Genomic DNA, 16,900 nt, shown 5'->3' with positions numbered 1-16,900 from the left:
TGCGGAGAGTCAGACACAACTGAGCAACTGAGCACACACATAGCTCCAAGACAGTGAAAAGTGAAGATAACTCAGATAGGTGTCATAGATGGAGCACTCATTAAACATTTTTGCCCATTTCAAAGTTTTTCACAATTTTTTCTGACAACTACATATAGTCCCAAGACATCATGAAACATCATCTTAGTTGCTGCTCATTACTCTTCCTGTACTTTACTAACTTAAGCCTCCAGCACTTATGCTCAGGTATGACAAGATTGGAGCTTGTCTGGGAAACAATGAGTGGGAGAATGCTTTCCCCTCCTGAGAAGCCACCAAGTCCTGGTTCAGTCTATCCCGCAGCTCTTTGTAAGTAGGGTGTGTTATTTCATCTGATGCTTCCCTGGTTCATTACGTAAACAGAGCTCCAGAGCTCACCCCACCACTCCTCCAGGAAAAGCAGTCAATTCCAGGCAAAACTCCCCTCTCAATACATTCATTAACACTTTTCCACTTAAGTATCATATCACACTTCCTGAAGAAAGGAATTCTGATATCTTTTCATCCCCCAAGGTACCTGAAACAATTCTGGACTCTAACTCCACAATAATTGCTTTCTATATGTCACAATATCTAATATTTATATAAGATCAAGGTATAGAAAATGTTTAAATATTATATCTTTGTCATCCCTTCAAAAATAAGAAAAGGCTTTCCTCATTTTTCTCTGCCTCCTCTTCATAATCATTGGTGGATTTAGGTGCAATTTGTGTTTTCACAGTGCACTCAGCTACAATGGAATGGGATTGTAAGTGACCATGGGTTTTTCCTTTTGAGGAAGGAGTTTGTGATTGTAGAACACTTTCTTCAATTTATATCCCCATTGCCTACTTTCTCAGGCCTGTGCCCTGAATTTTCTCTATATTATAGTCTCTAAAATTCCAACCAAATGCCTACAAATGCTCAGAATATGTTTCTGCAGAGGGAAGAAAACTGAAGTAATTTTGAATTTTCAGTTGACATGTTTTACCTTGGAAATCTTTGAGTAGGCTAGACTGATGACACACAGGAGAGTGTATCAGAATCGTTTGTTGAGCTTTTTCAAAACATGCCATCCTGTGAGAGTCCTATATCCTAGTGAGCTGGGTTGCAGTGCGGGTGAAGTTTAGTGTTAGTACAGGGCAAGACAGACCCATTTATCTAAGCTTAACAAAATACAATAAACATGTTATCTATAAATTGCTGGGAAATAACATCCTTAGCTCTATCATATATCTTGAGATAAATAATCTGCCCTCTGAAGTGAAGTCTGTGCTTAATACTTGCAACATTAGAAACTCTGACATCCCTCAATGACCGTATTTATTGTCAAATATATATCTTCTCTATTATTTAACCTATAAATATGGTGATGTTTTTAGTTGTTGGATGTCTGTAGCAAAGAAAAATAAGAAGAAAGAAACTGTTTTATTACATTTCTCAGACACAGTTTAGGGGGCGTTGGGTTTCTAAGGGTGGCCTATGTGTGTGTACCACTGTCTGATTAGAGCACAGGGAAGGTGGGAGCAGTGGGCATTTGCCCTAGAATTGCAAATCAGTATCTGGAAAACATGTGACCAGAAGATACTTTATTTGTGAAATCTGACAAACCTGGATATTTTTCTCATGCTCTAGAAACAGAAGTCAACAATCGAGTTGACACATTGTCTTAAACCTAGCATTCTGTAAGCATCCGGCCTGTGCATCTTCATGATCGCATTTAACTAAAGTTTTAAATGAGAGCAACACTTGAAATACTAAGGTAACCTGAACTGCATGGCGATGACGTGGTCATGGCCATACGGTACTGTGTCTTTGTATCTATCTTATGTTAATCATACTGTATTATTCCATCTGGACCTCATGATGATGGCCATAAAATCCCTCATCTAATACTGTTTTTCTAAATGCCTCTGCTTACATTGTTTTTCTTTTCTTTTTAGCAATACTTTCATGCAGGAGGAAATGGCCTGAAAAAGAATTTCTTGGAGAAAAGCCCAGATCTTCAGTCTCTGAGATATGCTCTCAGTCTTTATACCCAAACGACTGATGCCTTGATAAAGAAATTCATAGACACCCAAACCTCACAGAGTAAGTAACACATTGGACATGAACAGAGGTAAACTGAATACAACTCAACTTCAACATAGAAATCACTATAAATAATATCTGTAATTTGACTATAATAAATTAAAGCATCAATAAGAATGATTATGATTTGTAAAAAAAATATACTCAATTTTTAGAAACTTATTTTATAAATAATTTCAATAATACTGAGATATGCTTAATACTAAAATTGTATGGAATAATTAACATTTGCTGTTGGTTTTAATTTCATAAAATTTAGTAAACCCTCGTTGTGAATAACCATAACTGTGATATTCTCAAATTAGTACAAAATAATCAGTGTTTATCGGTCTCAGTAACTTCTAAAGTACAATAATAATTCCTCAGATCCTAACTTCAAATGAAAATAATGTCCTGTTCTTGGGTTTTCAGGAGGGAAATCTCATTTACTCTTAATTTTATAGAAGAAAATTCTAAGTCTTTGAAAAGAGCCAAGTATGTTAGTGGAAACTCAGATCTATTTCATATGTCAAAGTTGCCAACTCATAAGTTTCTAGGATATTACTGTTAAAGAACCTTCTTTCAAGTTGCTTTGTGATTTATTGTATTTTGGTAATTACATGCATTTAAAATCTGGCATTTCTGAGTGATTACTGAAAATGTCACTCTAAGTAAAAAAAAAAAAATGCAGGCTCAAATTGTAGAACATAATAAATTGCACCCAACTATAATCAAAATAAGGAGGAGGACACAACTTCTTTCATGAGAGATCCTTCCAAAGGAAGCACACAGATTTTTTTTCTTGATAAAAATCCTTCAGACTTATCTATGTTTCATCATGGATATTTTCACTTTTCTAACTACATTTGAAGATAATACCAAGGTAGGTGCTAGGTAGCTGCTTGACCTATCTAATACTTTGTGCTTTCTGACCTTGTCCAATAAATGCTACAAACACCCCTTTTAATGCAATCTTCAAACCCAGATTACATCTTAGGATGGTTCCAAAAAGGAGAAGAGAGTTGAGTGTAAGGCCTTGTCAAGAAATACATTACTCCTTGAATCATGATCTCTCAAGGTTTTCCAAACTATAAATATGAATGCAATTCTAACACAAGTCATCATAATAGTGTTGTTGCTTTATTCTCAAGAGAATGTGAGTGTTTAAAAACTTAGCTTTACGTTCGTAGGTATACATTATGTGTATATACATGCAACCCATGTTTCAGCAGAGATGTCAAACCAAAAAACTACATATGAATTTCAACTTTGGTGTATGGAATTTGGTACACATGTTTGTTTTGTATGAATTGTATGGCAACATTAAAAATATATGGGGAGTGGGGGAATAAGAGGATTCATTATCCCAATAATCCCGACTATATTAATTATTTTAGTCCTGGTCTTTTTCTTTTTTACTTACCTTTTCTGGCTTTTTTTAAGTAACGCAATTTTTTCTGCATAATTGAAATTGGTAAGCTTTAGATATGAAATGACTTTGCCTTTTCTCTGATAGTTACCTTCAAGCATGCTCCATGGAAACTATTTCCATCTCCTCCTCTGTCCCTCCCTTGGCATCGCTCCAGCTGGTCCCAGCCCACCATGATCAGGTCCACAGAACCTGAGGTATGGGGGGTGTTTGATGTGCCCTCTGCTCCCCTTCCCCATCATCTCCTAGATACCTCTTGCTTCAGGGTATTGGGGGCAGAAATTGAAGGAGAGGGGGAGATATCTTTAAAGTCCCCCTACAGTTGAATCCATATGCTGACTTTCCCAGGGGCCCAATGCTAGGGAACCTCCTATCCGTTGAACTTGATGATGAATGCAGTCTGCCCAGGTCCCTATAGGGACCCCTCAGTTGCTGCCTCCTGCAGCACATGCCATGGCTTCTTGCTCCTTGAATATCTTCTAGTGTCCAGCCCTCTGTAATGAGGTCCCAGCAAGAAGACTGATGACCAGCTTCTTCCATGGGGCCCAATGGAGCTCATATATTCTTTCCACGTTTTAGATGATCATGAGGACTTCCTCACTGTCACCTGCCATCTCTCTCTAGCTCTCCTCTCTACCTGCTCAGATAGTTGTTTATACTTTTAAATTGGAGGAGAAGGGGAAGGAAGAAATACTGCTGCCTAATATAACACAACCCTTGTTCAATCAAAAATGAGGCAAGCCAGTATCACCAATTAAAGGATGCAGTGTTTCTGAGTTTCTATTCATATTTTATTCTAATTCTATCACAATCCTATCTCAATACTCATTACCACAGACTGAATAATAAAGTGAGCAACAATACCATATCCTTCATAAAATATGGAAAGGAGAGTTAAGAGGAAAATTCACTGAATATTAGAATTCTTTATAACACAACCAAAAATAGGACATATTAAAGGACACAATCTCCATTTTCTGTAACAGACCCTAAATGACCTCCAAATGCCTGGGGCCAGTCCATGTTTTCTTTGTCTTCTAAAGAACCTCAGCTTCCTCAGGTTCTTTAAATGACAAACATGGAAAAGTTGACTTCTCAAGAGTCTTACTTAAATGGACTGGTCTGCTGTTCTATGAATGCTTGACCTGGGCTGTACTAAAAGAGAGGAGCTTGGGTGCCACTTTTATATCCCTGCAGATGAGTATTTACAATTAGAGTAGGATTAATTCTCCCCTTTTTGTATTTCTTATCCTAGTACAAGGTAGAGTCCAAAATGATCAGATAAGTTCTCAGTTTCCAGTTTAAATACAATTGCAATTATCCAAATAATTTTCTAGGATTTGGCACAGTATCAAATACCCATGAAGATTTATTATATTTAATTTTTGCCAATCTTATATTTTGTTAATACAATTTAGAAAGACCATTCTGGTATTATGGTGTCTTTCAAATATAAAATATGAAATGGGAGCTAATGCTACACACTGAGAACCCCTTCCACCCTCTGCCTGAGGTGCCCTATCCAGGCTAAGCTAGGGTGTCAGACAGTCAGTATCCCAGGAAGCAGCCCTTGGCCAATGGAGGATAGGCAGTTGGCAGAAAAGAAAACAAATAAAACTTTAGCTTCCTCAGTTGGGAAAACTCTAACATGAGTTCTACACAAACTCCAGAATTCCCCTGTGATGTGAAGCTCCATCCTCTCTGAGAGGACAACTTCCCAAGTATATCCTTTACTGTGGAATGCTTGTCTCAGCTTTCACTCCCGGGGAACCCAAATCCAGGGTCACATTACTAGAAAGTAGGGAGCCAGGTTCCAGTTCAGCTACTCTAGATCTGTATCCTGTGCTCTTAACCACCATGCCTGCATCTTCTTGATAATAATTAAATTATAAAGGTCAAATACCCTGAATGAATCTTTCTCCTTTACTTGAACTTTTTCTCTTACAAATTCGCAAGTTAGGAATACAGAACTAATTAGAGAAACAACTTATAACACAGTGAACATTATTTGAAAAATATTTTACATTATGATTTATAAAATGCAAACTGATTTTTTGTCTCAATTTCTAACTCATACATGTGCAAGTATTAGGGAATTATCATTCAAGTGTTAATCAACATGCTGTGTAAAAGAAATTGGAATCCTTTAGAAATTTAACTGTGCTTTTTAAAGTATCTATATTTTGTTCTCATATTCTCATAAACTCTTTCCTTAGCCCATTTTCTTCTTTCCTTTTCTTTTGTTAAAATGTTCTTTTGCATCTCTTTCTCCTTTCTGCATTATCCTTCTCTGTGTTAGAAAATTAATTGTAACATTAAATATACGGAAAAATGAATAATTAATTGGGTTATATTTTTCACTGTCTTCAAAGTGAAGATATACTTTCCTTGGAAAATATTTTTAATTCAGCTTTTACGTAAATGGGTTTGTGGCATAGAAAAACACTCTATATCTTGCTCACTTATTCTTTATTTTCTCTTTTTCAATTCTCTCTGTTTTCGCCTTCTCTTCCTCTTTCTTTGACCTCTTTTTAGAATAGATTTAGATGTCCTCTTTTTCCAGTAATAATAATAAGAAAAAATGACAAGGGGTAGAGTTTCATTAGAAATTTATGAGCCAAAGAGTCCAATTGAAATCTATAAATTTGGAAAAACACTCTTCTGTTCCAAATACTGGAAAATAAACAAATTCAAAATGGAGAGATAAGTATTCTTAAGTCCTCAAGTGAAGCTGACAGATTGGTTTATAAGAGTAACACGTTTATTAGTCTAGCAATGTACTGCGGCAATGAAATACCACTATACTCTGTTAAAGAGCTGCACTCAATATGCCAGCAAATTTGGAAACTCTGCAGTGGCAGGACTGGAAAAGGTCAGTTTTCATTCCAACCCCAAAGAAAGGCAATGCCAAAGAATGTTCAAGCTACTGCACAATTACACTCATCCCACTTGCCAGCAAAGTAATGCTCAAAATTCTCCAAGCCAAGCTTCAACAGTATGTGAATCGAGAACATCCAGATGTTCAAGCTGAATTTAGAAAAGGCAGAGGAACCAAAGATCAAATTGCCAACATCCACTGGGTCATCAAAAAAGCAAGAGAATTCCAGAAAAACATCAACTTCTGCGTCATTGACTATGCCAAAGCCTTTGACGGTGTGGATCACAATAAACTGTGGAAAATTCTTAGAGATGGGAATACCAGACCACCTGACCTGCCTCCTGAGAAACCTGTATGCAGGTCAAGAAGCAACAGGTAGAACCAGACATGAAACAATGGACTGGTTCCAAATTGGGAAAGGAATGCATCAAGGCTATATAGAATCTAGATCGCCAGGAGAAATATCAATAACTTCACATATGCAGATGACACCACCTGTCAGAAAGTGAAGAGGAACTAAAGAGCCTCTTGATAAAAGTGAAACAGGAGAGTGAAAAAGCTGGCTTAAAACTCAATATTCAAAAAACTAAGATCATGACATTCAGTCTCATCACTTCATAGCAAATAGATGGGGAAACAGTGACAGACTTCATTTTCTTGGGCTCCAAAATCACTACAGATGGTGACTGCAGCCACGAAATTAAAAGACGCTTGCTGCTTGGGGAAAAAACTATGACAAACCTAGATAGCATATTCAAAAGCAGAGACATTACTTTGCTGACAAAGATCTGTCTAGTCAAAGCTATGATTTTTCCAGTTGTCATGTATGGATGTGAGAATTGGACCATAAAGAAGGCTGAAGGCTGAATGCTAAAGAACTGATGCTTTTGAGCTGTGGTGTTGTAGAAGACTCTTGAGAATCCCTTGGACTGCAAGGAGATCAAACCAGTCAATCCTAAAGGAGATCAATCATGAATATTCATTGGAAGGACTGATGCTGAAGCTGAAGCTCCAATACTTTGGCCACCTCATGAGAAGAGTCAACTCACTAGAAAGGGCCCTGATGCTGGCAAAGATTGAAGGCAGGAGGAGAAGGGGATGATAGAGGATCAGACAGTTGGATGGCATCACTGATTCAATGTACATGAATTTGACATGGTGACATGGTGAAGGACAGGGAAGCCTGGCATGCTGCAGTCCATGAGGTTGCAAAGAGTTGGACACAACTGAGCAACAACAAATACCCTGCATTCACTTAAATATTTACTGAATCTCATCTCTGAAATCACGTACCATAAGGTATATATTCAAAGCTGAACCCAGTGCTATGTACACCAGGTGCTCTACTATGGAGGTTCTCGAGCAAAGGTGATTTTGTCCCCCTGGGGCATCTGTCAATGTCTGAGGAGCTTTGATCCTTTGATCTGGGAGTGGTATTTGTTACTGGTATCTAGTGGATGGAGACCAGGGAGGTTGCTAAACATCGTGCAGGGTACAAAACAGCTTCCTACAATAGGAAGTGATCTTTAAGTCTCCAGATGGCAGTAGTGCAGAGGCTGGGACACCTTGCACTAATACTAGACTGAAACAATATAAGAAGTGATGTAACATAAATCGTGTTAGATCAGATCAGATCAGTCGCTCAGTCGTGTCCAACTCTTTGCGACCCCAAGAATCGCAGCACGTCAGGCCTCTCTGTCCATCACCAACTCCCAGAGTCCACTCAGACTCATGTCCATCGAGTCAGTGATGCCATCCAGCCATCTCATCCTCTGTCGTCCCCTTCTCCTCCTCCTGCCCCCAATCCCTCCCAGCATAAGAGACTTTTCCAGTGAGTCAACTCTTTGCATGAGGTGGCCAAAGTACTGGAGTTTCAGCTTTAGCATCATTCCTTCCAAAGAAATCTCAGGGCTGATCTCCTTCGGAATGGACTGGTTGGATCTCCTTGCAGTCCAAGGGACTCTCAAGAGTCTTCTCCAACACCACAGTTCAAAAGCATCAATTCTTCGGCGCTCAGCCTTCTTCACAGTCCAACTCTCACATCCATACATGACTACAGGAAAAACCATAGCCTTGACTAGATGAAGCTTTGTTGGCAAAGTAATGTCTCTGCTTTTGAATATGCTGTCTAGGTTGGTCATAACTTTCCTTCCAAGGACTAAGCGTCTTTTAATTTCATGGCTGCAGTCACCATCTGCAGTGATTTTGGAGCCCAGAAAAATAAAGTCTGACACTGTTTCCACTGTTTCCCCATCTATTTCCCATGAAGTGATGGGACTGGATGCCATGATCTTCGTTTTCTGAATGTTGAGCTTTAAGTCAGCTTTTTCACTCTCCACTTTCACTTTCATCAGGAGGCTTTTTAGTTCCTCTTCACTTTCTGCCATACGGGTGGTGTCATCTGCATATCTGAGGTTATTGATATTTCTCCCGGCAATCTTGATTCCAGCTTGTGTTTCTTCCAGTCCAGCATTTCTCATGATGTACTCTGCATATAAGTTAAATAAGCAGGGTGACAATATACAGCCTTGACGTACTCCTTTTCCTATTTGGAACCAGTCTGTTGTTCCATGTCCAGTTCTGACTGTTGCTTCTTGACCTGCATACAGATTTCTCAAGAGGCAGGTCAGGTGGTCTGGTATTCCCATCTCTTGAAGAATTTTCCACAGTTTATTGTGATCCACACAGTCAAAGGCTTTGGAATAGTCAATAAAGCAGAAATAGATGTTTTTCTGGAATTCTCTTGCTTTTTCCATGATCCAGAGGATGTTGGCAATTTGATCTCTGGTTCCTTTGCCTTTTCTAAAACCAGCTTGAAATCGTGTTAGAAGAGGGAACAATTTGACTCAGGAAGACAAATAAAGGTAGAACAGTCAGTGGAAAAACTGAGTCATGAAAGTAGAAAGAGAAAGGTATTTTGGATTCAGAAACTGCCCAAGAAAGAATATACTTGCATTCTCAATTTTAAAATCCCAATATGTCAAGCATATTGTCAGTTATTTTTTTGAGGAAACAGTTTATTTTGTTTTTAAAGCAAAATTCACCATATCACTACTTATGTTTGACACTAATGATAGTGTAAGGAACTCTAAGGCACTTTTTAACACTATTTTGTGTAACATTAGTAGAACTTATATTAATATTTGTAATAATTACCAAACTCTTCCTCTTGAAGTTGACGCTATGGTTTAACTTGGGTAGTCTCCTTGAAAATTTATACTTTCTCCTTGTTGTTGTTTCTCAAAGATGTGCTACTTACAGTTTTAGAAGCTGGTACAAAATTCATTTCTTGCATCTTAATTACATTATTCATCATCATTTAAAAAAAAGCTTCTCTAACAGCTATTTCATTATACCAAGGGCTCTTCGAATATTTCATACAGTAGAAGACAGTGAAAAATGTACAAAACTTTAACATATTAAGTAGGATTTTTTTCAGTGGATAACAATTTGGAATGAGGCACAGAATGATTAATTGCTGGGCTATCCTAGGTCATATTCTGTTTCCTTACCTGAGCATTTATCACAGTTTGAGGAACTTAAATCTAAAAATCTTTCCAAAGGGAATTTTTTTATGTCTAAGTTACAACTGGCTCATAAAGCAAAAAGAAATGACTGTATAAATTAAAATATATGAAATGAAATGTTTTTATTCTATACCCTATCCTCTTCTTAACTCTTTATGAGCAATATCTTTGAGTCCTTGCTTACTTGAAATTTCTTAAAATTTAAATACCATCTTGGTCATTATAATAATCTATTTTCTGCTAAAGTATAGTACATTTTCACCTAAAATGTACATCAGATAGCTACATTTTGAATCTATGAATATGCTTCAATATTCATTATATATAAGGATTATCTCTAATCATGTTGTTCAAATTATAAAAGATATGTTCATAAGAAGAAAAGAAACTCTTTGTGAAGTGGTTTTGAAAGGAAAGTTATGACCAACCTAGGTAGCATATTCAAAAGCAGAGACATTACTTTGCCAACAAAGGTTCATCTAGTCAAGGGTATGGTTTTTCCTGTGGTCGTGTACGGATGTGAGAGTTGGACTATGAAGAAGGCTGAGCACCAAAGAATTGATGCTTTTGAACTGTGGTGTTGGAGAAGACTCTTGAGAGTCCCTTGGACTGCAAGGAGATCCAACCAGTCCATTCTGAAGGAGATCAGCCCTGGGATTTCTTTGGAAGGAATGATGCTAAAGCTGAAACTCTAGTACTTTGCACCTCATGCAAAGAGTTGACTCATTGGAAAAGATTCTGATGCTGGGAGGGATTAGGGGCAGGAGGAGAAGGGGATGACAGAGGATGAGATGGCTGGATGGCATCACTGACTCAATGGACGTGAGTCTGAGTGAACTCCAGGAGTTGGTGATGGACAGGGAGGCCTGGCGTGCTGCGATTCATGGGGTCGCAAAGAGTCGGACACAACTAAGCGACTGAACTGAACTTACTGTAGAAAAGATCTCTTCTTATCAGAAATGTAGAACTTAACATTAATGGTATATAGTTGGCAGAAGAGCTGGCATTGAAATAAAGAGATTAGTTTTAAGGTCAAGGGCCACAACTGGAACTTCACCTTGATCCCATCTATGGAAAATGTTGAAGAATGTCTTCAGGGTATGCAGGGAAATAATATTGAAATCCATTCAGCCATCTTCAATTTAATACTGATTTGAAACCATAGTCAGACCTGGTTTCTCATTTTAGTTAATCAGGCTATCAGAGATCACCAGATAACCAGAATCCCCTCCAACAGACCTATGTCATCGTCTTACCCCTGGAACAGTGGGATTCCACTAGTTAGTACTGCCTTCCAAGATAGGGGTTAGCATTTCTTGGGGGATACAGTGGAAAACTTGAGGAGGGTTTGTGTGCTTTGGCTCTTCAAACACTGCAGTTGGTCTGAAGACATTCAACTCTAGATGAGGCTCTTCAGTGCAATCAAAAAGCTGTACATAAAAATCTTTAACAGGAGTGGTGATGTGATATGCTTCTGAGAACACCGAATCCTTTCCCAGGGTAGAAATGTGTTAGATAAGGTGACAGTAATGCCGAGCAATCCTGGGCACCAAAAGCAAGTTGGCCAGCACTGTGCTAGTCTTCCCAACAATCCTCGGGTGAGTAACTTCATCCACACTTGTCAGGGTAAGAAAAGAATCGCAAATATATTAATAAACTTGCTAAAGTCATGGAGGTAAGTGGCAGACGCAAGACCCTTCCCACTGTATCACACTTAATTTAATCAGCAAAGAAAGCAGAATCTGTCATTATGACTTTCTACAACTCAAGCTCTCTTCTCTATAGTTTTGAATAATTGAAGTTGCTTCATCCTCCTTACTTCTCATTCTGGTATGACTAAAGCTCCCTGCTGCCCAGGAGATAATCTTTCAGTTGGTATTGTTTTCATATCAGCAAGAAACTCTCTCCCTAAGAACATCTTCCTTACTTCCCCAGTTTCTTCTCATTCTGACCCCCAGTACTGGGCATACTTAGTGGCCAGAGAATCTTTTGAATGTTAATTGGAAGTAATTATACTATAGGAACCTAGGTTGAAATTAAGAAAATGCATTCTGCTTTCAGAAAGCCCTTTCTATTAGTATATAGCCTGATTTCTCACCTCTAGAGTCCACTCTGTGTATGTGTGTGTATGTGTGTGTGTGCACACGCATGTGTGTAAGCACAAAGCTGTTGCTACTTTGGTCTTCTCTCTCTTTTCTACTCTTCTCACCCTTGGGTCCACCCGCAGAAATGCCATTTTGTAACACTCCCCTTGCAGATAGAGTCATATCATGATTGCTTATCTACATTTCTCTGCTCTCCCAATGTAAACCTTGGGAAGATGGGACCTTGCCTACTCATCCTTTGAATCTAAGTGCTCAGAACAGTGCTAGATACAAAGTAGGTAAATTTATTGAATTTTAGAAAAAAAATAAATGCTGGGAAGTTAAATGCAGAAAATTTAGAATTATGTGATATGACATAGTCCTCATATTTGAATTGATGCAATTACACATCTTTATTGAAAGCAAGTGTATTTACAGCCAAAAAGAGGAAGAGGGAGAAGAAAGGAGGGCAGGAGAAGGGGGTGAAAGAGAGGAGCCCACAGTTTGATGGCTGATGCTGTTCAGTAGTTTCTGTACAGGCAGAAGATAGTGAGTGCCACTTGAGAAGCTCAAAGGGCTATATAAAGTTAGATGGAGAGACTTAAGGTCACAACTAACTCATCCTTAGGAGCATTTTCTATGTGCCAGGCTTTGTGCTAAATGCTAGTTAAACTCCAGTGAAAGACTGCGCTGAATATCTTTCATTTGCTACCCTCCTCTCTCCCTAGGAGGCTGGCTGTGTGGATTACAACTATGGATTCTCTTACTGTTTGGTTCCCACTGGGTTCAGTCAGTAGGGAGCCCATGCAAAGCTCCCTGGGAGGAAAGAGTGAGGTCAGGTACTCCTTCTCTCTGCTTCCTCGGGGCATGATCCATTCATTCAGACTGACTTTGTCCTTTGACTCTAAGTCTCTAGAAGTTGCCTTCCCTAGAAAACTCTCCCTTAGGATCCCAGCAGCTACTTATGCCCCTCAGGCTTCAGGGACTACAGGTATTAACGCCCTGCTATTCCTTGTGTTTTCCTTAACCCCCGCCTAAACCTTCATAAACAGCCTCTTTCCTAAACCTTCCAAAATGACCCTAATTTGAGTTTCCATCTGTTTGCTGATGATACCCCAATGGATACAAAGGCAAATATTCATGGCTTTGCTAGGTTTTTCTTCCATGCCAAGTCTTTCACTCAGATCATCAAAGATAAACATTTTAAAATAAACAAGTCAAGCATCAGAATAATTATCTTTGGACTGAGAAAAAAAAACATTGCATTTTGATGACTGAGCTGTCCAGAATGAATAAAAGAGTTTATGAGCTTTTCACTCACAAGGATATTTCCATTATACTGTGGCCAAGTCATCAAAATCCCAGCTTCCACTTTCTCATAGTGCAGTTTATTTGACCCAGGGTTTCATCTCTGAAAACCAGACATCAGATTGAGACAGCTGGGAGCCTCTGGTGAAATCATTTGCAAAATCTAAGCATCCTCACAGCACAAAGCAGATGTTTGTTATATGTCATGTAATGGGGAAATTATTATTCTTTGTGCATTCATCTAAGTGTGTGTGTGTGTGTGTGTGTGTGTGTATGTATTTCTAGGTCTGAAAAAGAGTTATTTCATTGTTACTTCATTCATTTTTTAACATAAATAGTTAGAAGATTAATTTTGCTCTAACACTACCCAGACAACTGTGTGTAGGGGAGGGGCATCTTTTCATTTCTCAATTTGGTGAAAACTAGATCTAATTCCAAGACTATGCAGAATATCAGAGGTATCAGAACACTGCTTTCTCACTTAAAGTGCTCTCTGTTAGTTGTTTCTTAAAGACTAAGCTGTATTTAAATAATTCTGATAGTAACATATAGACTTTTCTAAAATTAAACAAAATCAAAATTATTTTCTTTCTAAAACAAAACAATGACAGAACACTTGAAATTTGGCCTTGCAGTCAAAGATCTAGCTAATAACCACTCATACCTGCAGTTTACTATAGTTTGTGTGTGTGTGTGCATGCTCAGTCATGTGCTCTTCTTTTGCAACCCCATGGCGCCCACCAGGTTCCTCTGTTCATGGGGTTCTCCAGGCAAGATTACTGGAGTGGGTTGCAATTTCCTTCTCCAGGGATCTTCCTGACCCAGAGATTGAAGTTGTATCTCTTGCATCTCCTACATTGGCAGGCAGATTCTTCACCAACTGCACCAGCTGGGAAGCCCTTACTATAGTTTATAGGCATCTTCAAATAACTTTTTCTTACTTTAGTCTGAGAACAGCCCTGTGGAGTCAGAGGTCACTGGATGCTCTTTTGAGATGGCCATTTCACCCAAAAGCAATAGATGCCATTGAAGTGATGTGAGCAAGGGTATGGCATGGAGAAAATAACTGAAGGGAGACAAAACAAAAGCAGGCGGACAGGTTGGAAGAGGCTAGGCTGGTGGGAATAGCTATGGAGACATGTGAGTAGGTTTAAGGTGTAGTTCAGCATTGTAATAGGCATGATCTGGTGAAATAAATCTTGTCAAATTAATAAAAATTTAGGATAATAAATTTATAAGGTACCAAAGTAAAGCACGGAGAAGGCAATGGCACCCCACTCCAGTACTCTTGCCTGGAAAATCCCATGGACAGAGGAGCCTGGTGGGCTGCTGTCCATGGGGTCGCTACAAGTCGGACATGACTGAGTGACTTCACTTTCACTTTTCACTTTCATGCATTGGAGGAGGAAATGGCAACCCACTCCAGAATTCTTGCCTGGAGAATCCCAGGGACGGGGAAGCCTGGTGGGCTGCCGTCTATGGGGTCGCACAGAGTCGGACACGACTGAAGTTACTTAGCAGCAGCAGCAGCAAAGTAAAGCAACTTTTAATTCTCTGTGGTGAAATTATGGTTATTTTCTGCCTGCTTATAATTTTCTGTACTTTTAAAATTATCAAAAAATGTCCAGGTTTTTTAAATCATAATTTTAAAAGAATTACATGAAGAAAACATGTTGATATGTTGATATGCAAAGTACATTAGTTTCATTGACTGTCAAGGTATAATCAGTTCAAAGTGGTAGGTTTTGATGTCTTTCAGGGCCTTGGATTGTAAATCTGTGGGTTAAAATAAACAGCCCACTTAAACCTTTGCCTTAGGATTCTAAAAATCTCAAAATTGCTCTGGAGGTAGGAGAATCATATAGAAAATGCAACATGTAAATATATATAATTACAAACATATATATATTATATGTGTACATGTAATTTAATGATTTGTAAATCTTATTTTATGAAGAAATCAAGCAGTAAATGTGTAATATATTGATTAAAATTAAGTAAGTGTTATGTCAGTGTTAAAACAGGTGTTCTTAAAAATATCTAACACTTTTTTATTATGGATAATTGTGATATTCTTCACAAATTTTGTTACTGCTATTATTTTTAAGACTAATTAGAAAGTGAAATAGGTTAGAATCAGGTTAGAATGTTGGGAATTTTATGGAAACACTGACAAACTGAGATGTCAGAAAAACATTCTTCAAATCATTGAGTCAAGAAAGCAAAATGCAGTACAATTTCTCTGTTTTCATTCACTCAGATCAAGTTTTTGTGACCAATGGGGTCAGTGGCATTAATTGAAAATTGCAGACTATTGCTTCTCAACCTCTATGTGCCCTTTATAACTAACTTCTAAGAAAAGATATTGGATGTTTCCTCCTTCAGTTATTCCTTAGCACCAGAAGTTAACCCTTACTATTCAGTGTGTGATTTAACTTAGAAAAAGAAATAGCAACTGTGTTAAGTGGCATGGAAATAGTAAATCTCAATCTTTAAAGGTTTAAAGTCAAGCTTGTATAAACCTCTGGCATAAAGGTCACTGCTTATTTATGGAGAAGAAGGGGCAAGAAATCGGTGTGTTACATTACATCGGGGGTAGGGAACAGTGGAGAAGGCGATGGCACCCCACTCCAGTACTCTTGCCTGGAAAATCCCATGGATGGAGGAGCCTGGTAGGCTGCAGTCCATGGGGTCGAGAAGAGTCAGACACGACTGAAGGACTTCCCTTTCACTTTTCACTTTCATGCATTGGAGAAGGAAATGGCAACCCACTCCAGTGTTCTTGCCTGAAGAATCCCAGGGACAGGGGAGCCTGGTGGGCTGCTGTCTATGGGGTCGCACAGAGTCAGACACGACTGCAGTGACTTAGCTGCAGCAGGGAACAGTAGTCATGGCCCAGGCATTTGTCCTACATCTGCTTGGCTACATGATCTTGAGACAAGTCACTCAACTCCTTTAAGCCTCAATTTTCTCATCTATAGAATGGATAACATAATTCATTCCAAAGTCCTTTGGGTTGCTGGGAGGATCACAGTGGTAATACTCATGACACACAATCTCTCAGTGAATGTTTATTCTTAGTGGATCATTATTATTGGATGCACTGTCTGAAGAGTACATCTTATTCTACAAATGTGAACAAAGAGGAACTCTCTTAGGAGGCAGCTATCTGAGCAGGGAAGCCAGTAATCAGTCAAGTGCTCCTCTGTAAGCTCTACCTCCAAGTTACCAAGATGCTCTCTGAGTGACTGAGAAGCCTACCCTACTGACACCTTAAGGAGTCATACCTGCAGTTTCTATGAACTTCTCCTCCATATATGCCATGGTTACCAATAATTGTATATTTTTTGAATCCTTGCTATATGCACAGAGCTCTATGCTGGGTAGGAGACACATGTGGAAGATTCCCTGCTCCAGGAAGCTTACAGTGAAACTAAAAGCAACTACATGAAAGGGAAAAATCACCAGCCCTCCAGACCACTGAGTGAGAACCACTAGAGTAAAGAGTCTTTAGGGAGGAGTGAATGGAAGGGAGATGAAAGAAGTAGGTTTTGATTAGGACTTAAAGAGCTTTGAATGTTAGGCT

At 38.7% G+C, this 16,900-nt stretch overlaps 1 protein-coding gene across 2 annotated transcripts in view; it reads left to right on the top strand.

The window, feature by feature from the left end:
- UNC13C (unc-13 homolog C) overlaps window positions 1-16,900 on the top strand; it is a 706,036-nt gene that overhangs the window by 652,933 nt on the left and 36,203 nt on the right. For both annotated transcript variants that reach the window (XM_027553963.1, XM_027553962.1), the window contains one exon: window positions 1,962-2,109. In XM_027553963.1, the coding sequence (XP_027409764.1) occupies window positions 1,962-2,109 (148 nt within the window). The remainder of the gene's footprint in view (window positions 1-1,961; window positions 2,110-16,900) is intronic.

This window comes from Bos indicus x Bos taurus, chromosome 10, assembly GCF_003369695.1.
Source record: "Bos indicus x Bos taurus breed Angus x Brahman F1 hybrid chromosome 10, Bos_hybrid_MaternalHap_v2.0, whole genome shotgun sequence".
NCBI classification, from domain to species: domain Eukaryota; kingdom Metazoa; phylum Chordata; class Mammalia; order Artiodactyla; family Bovidae; genus Bos; species Bos indicus x Bos taurus.
The sequence above is the reverse complement of the archived record's forward strand: the minus strand, read 5'-3'. Positions and strand labels throughout refer to the sequence as shown.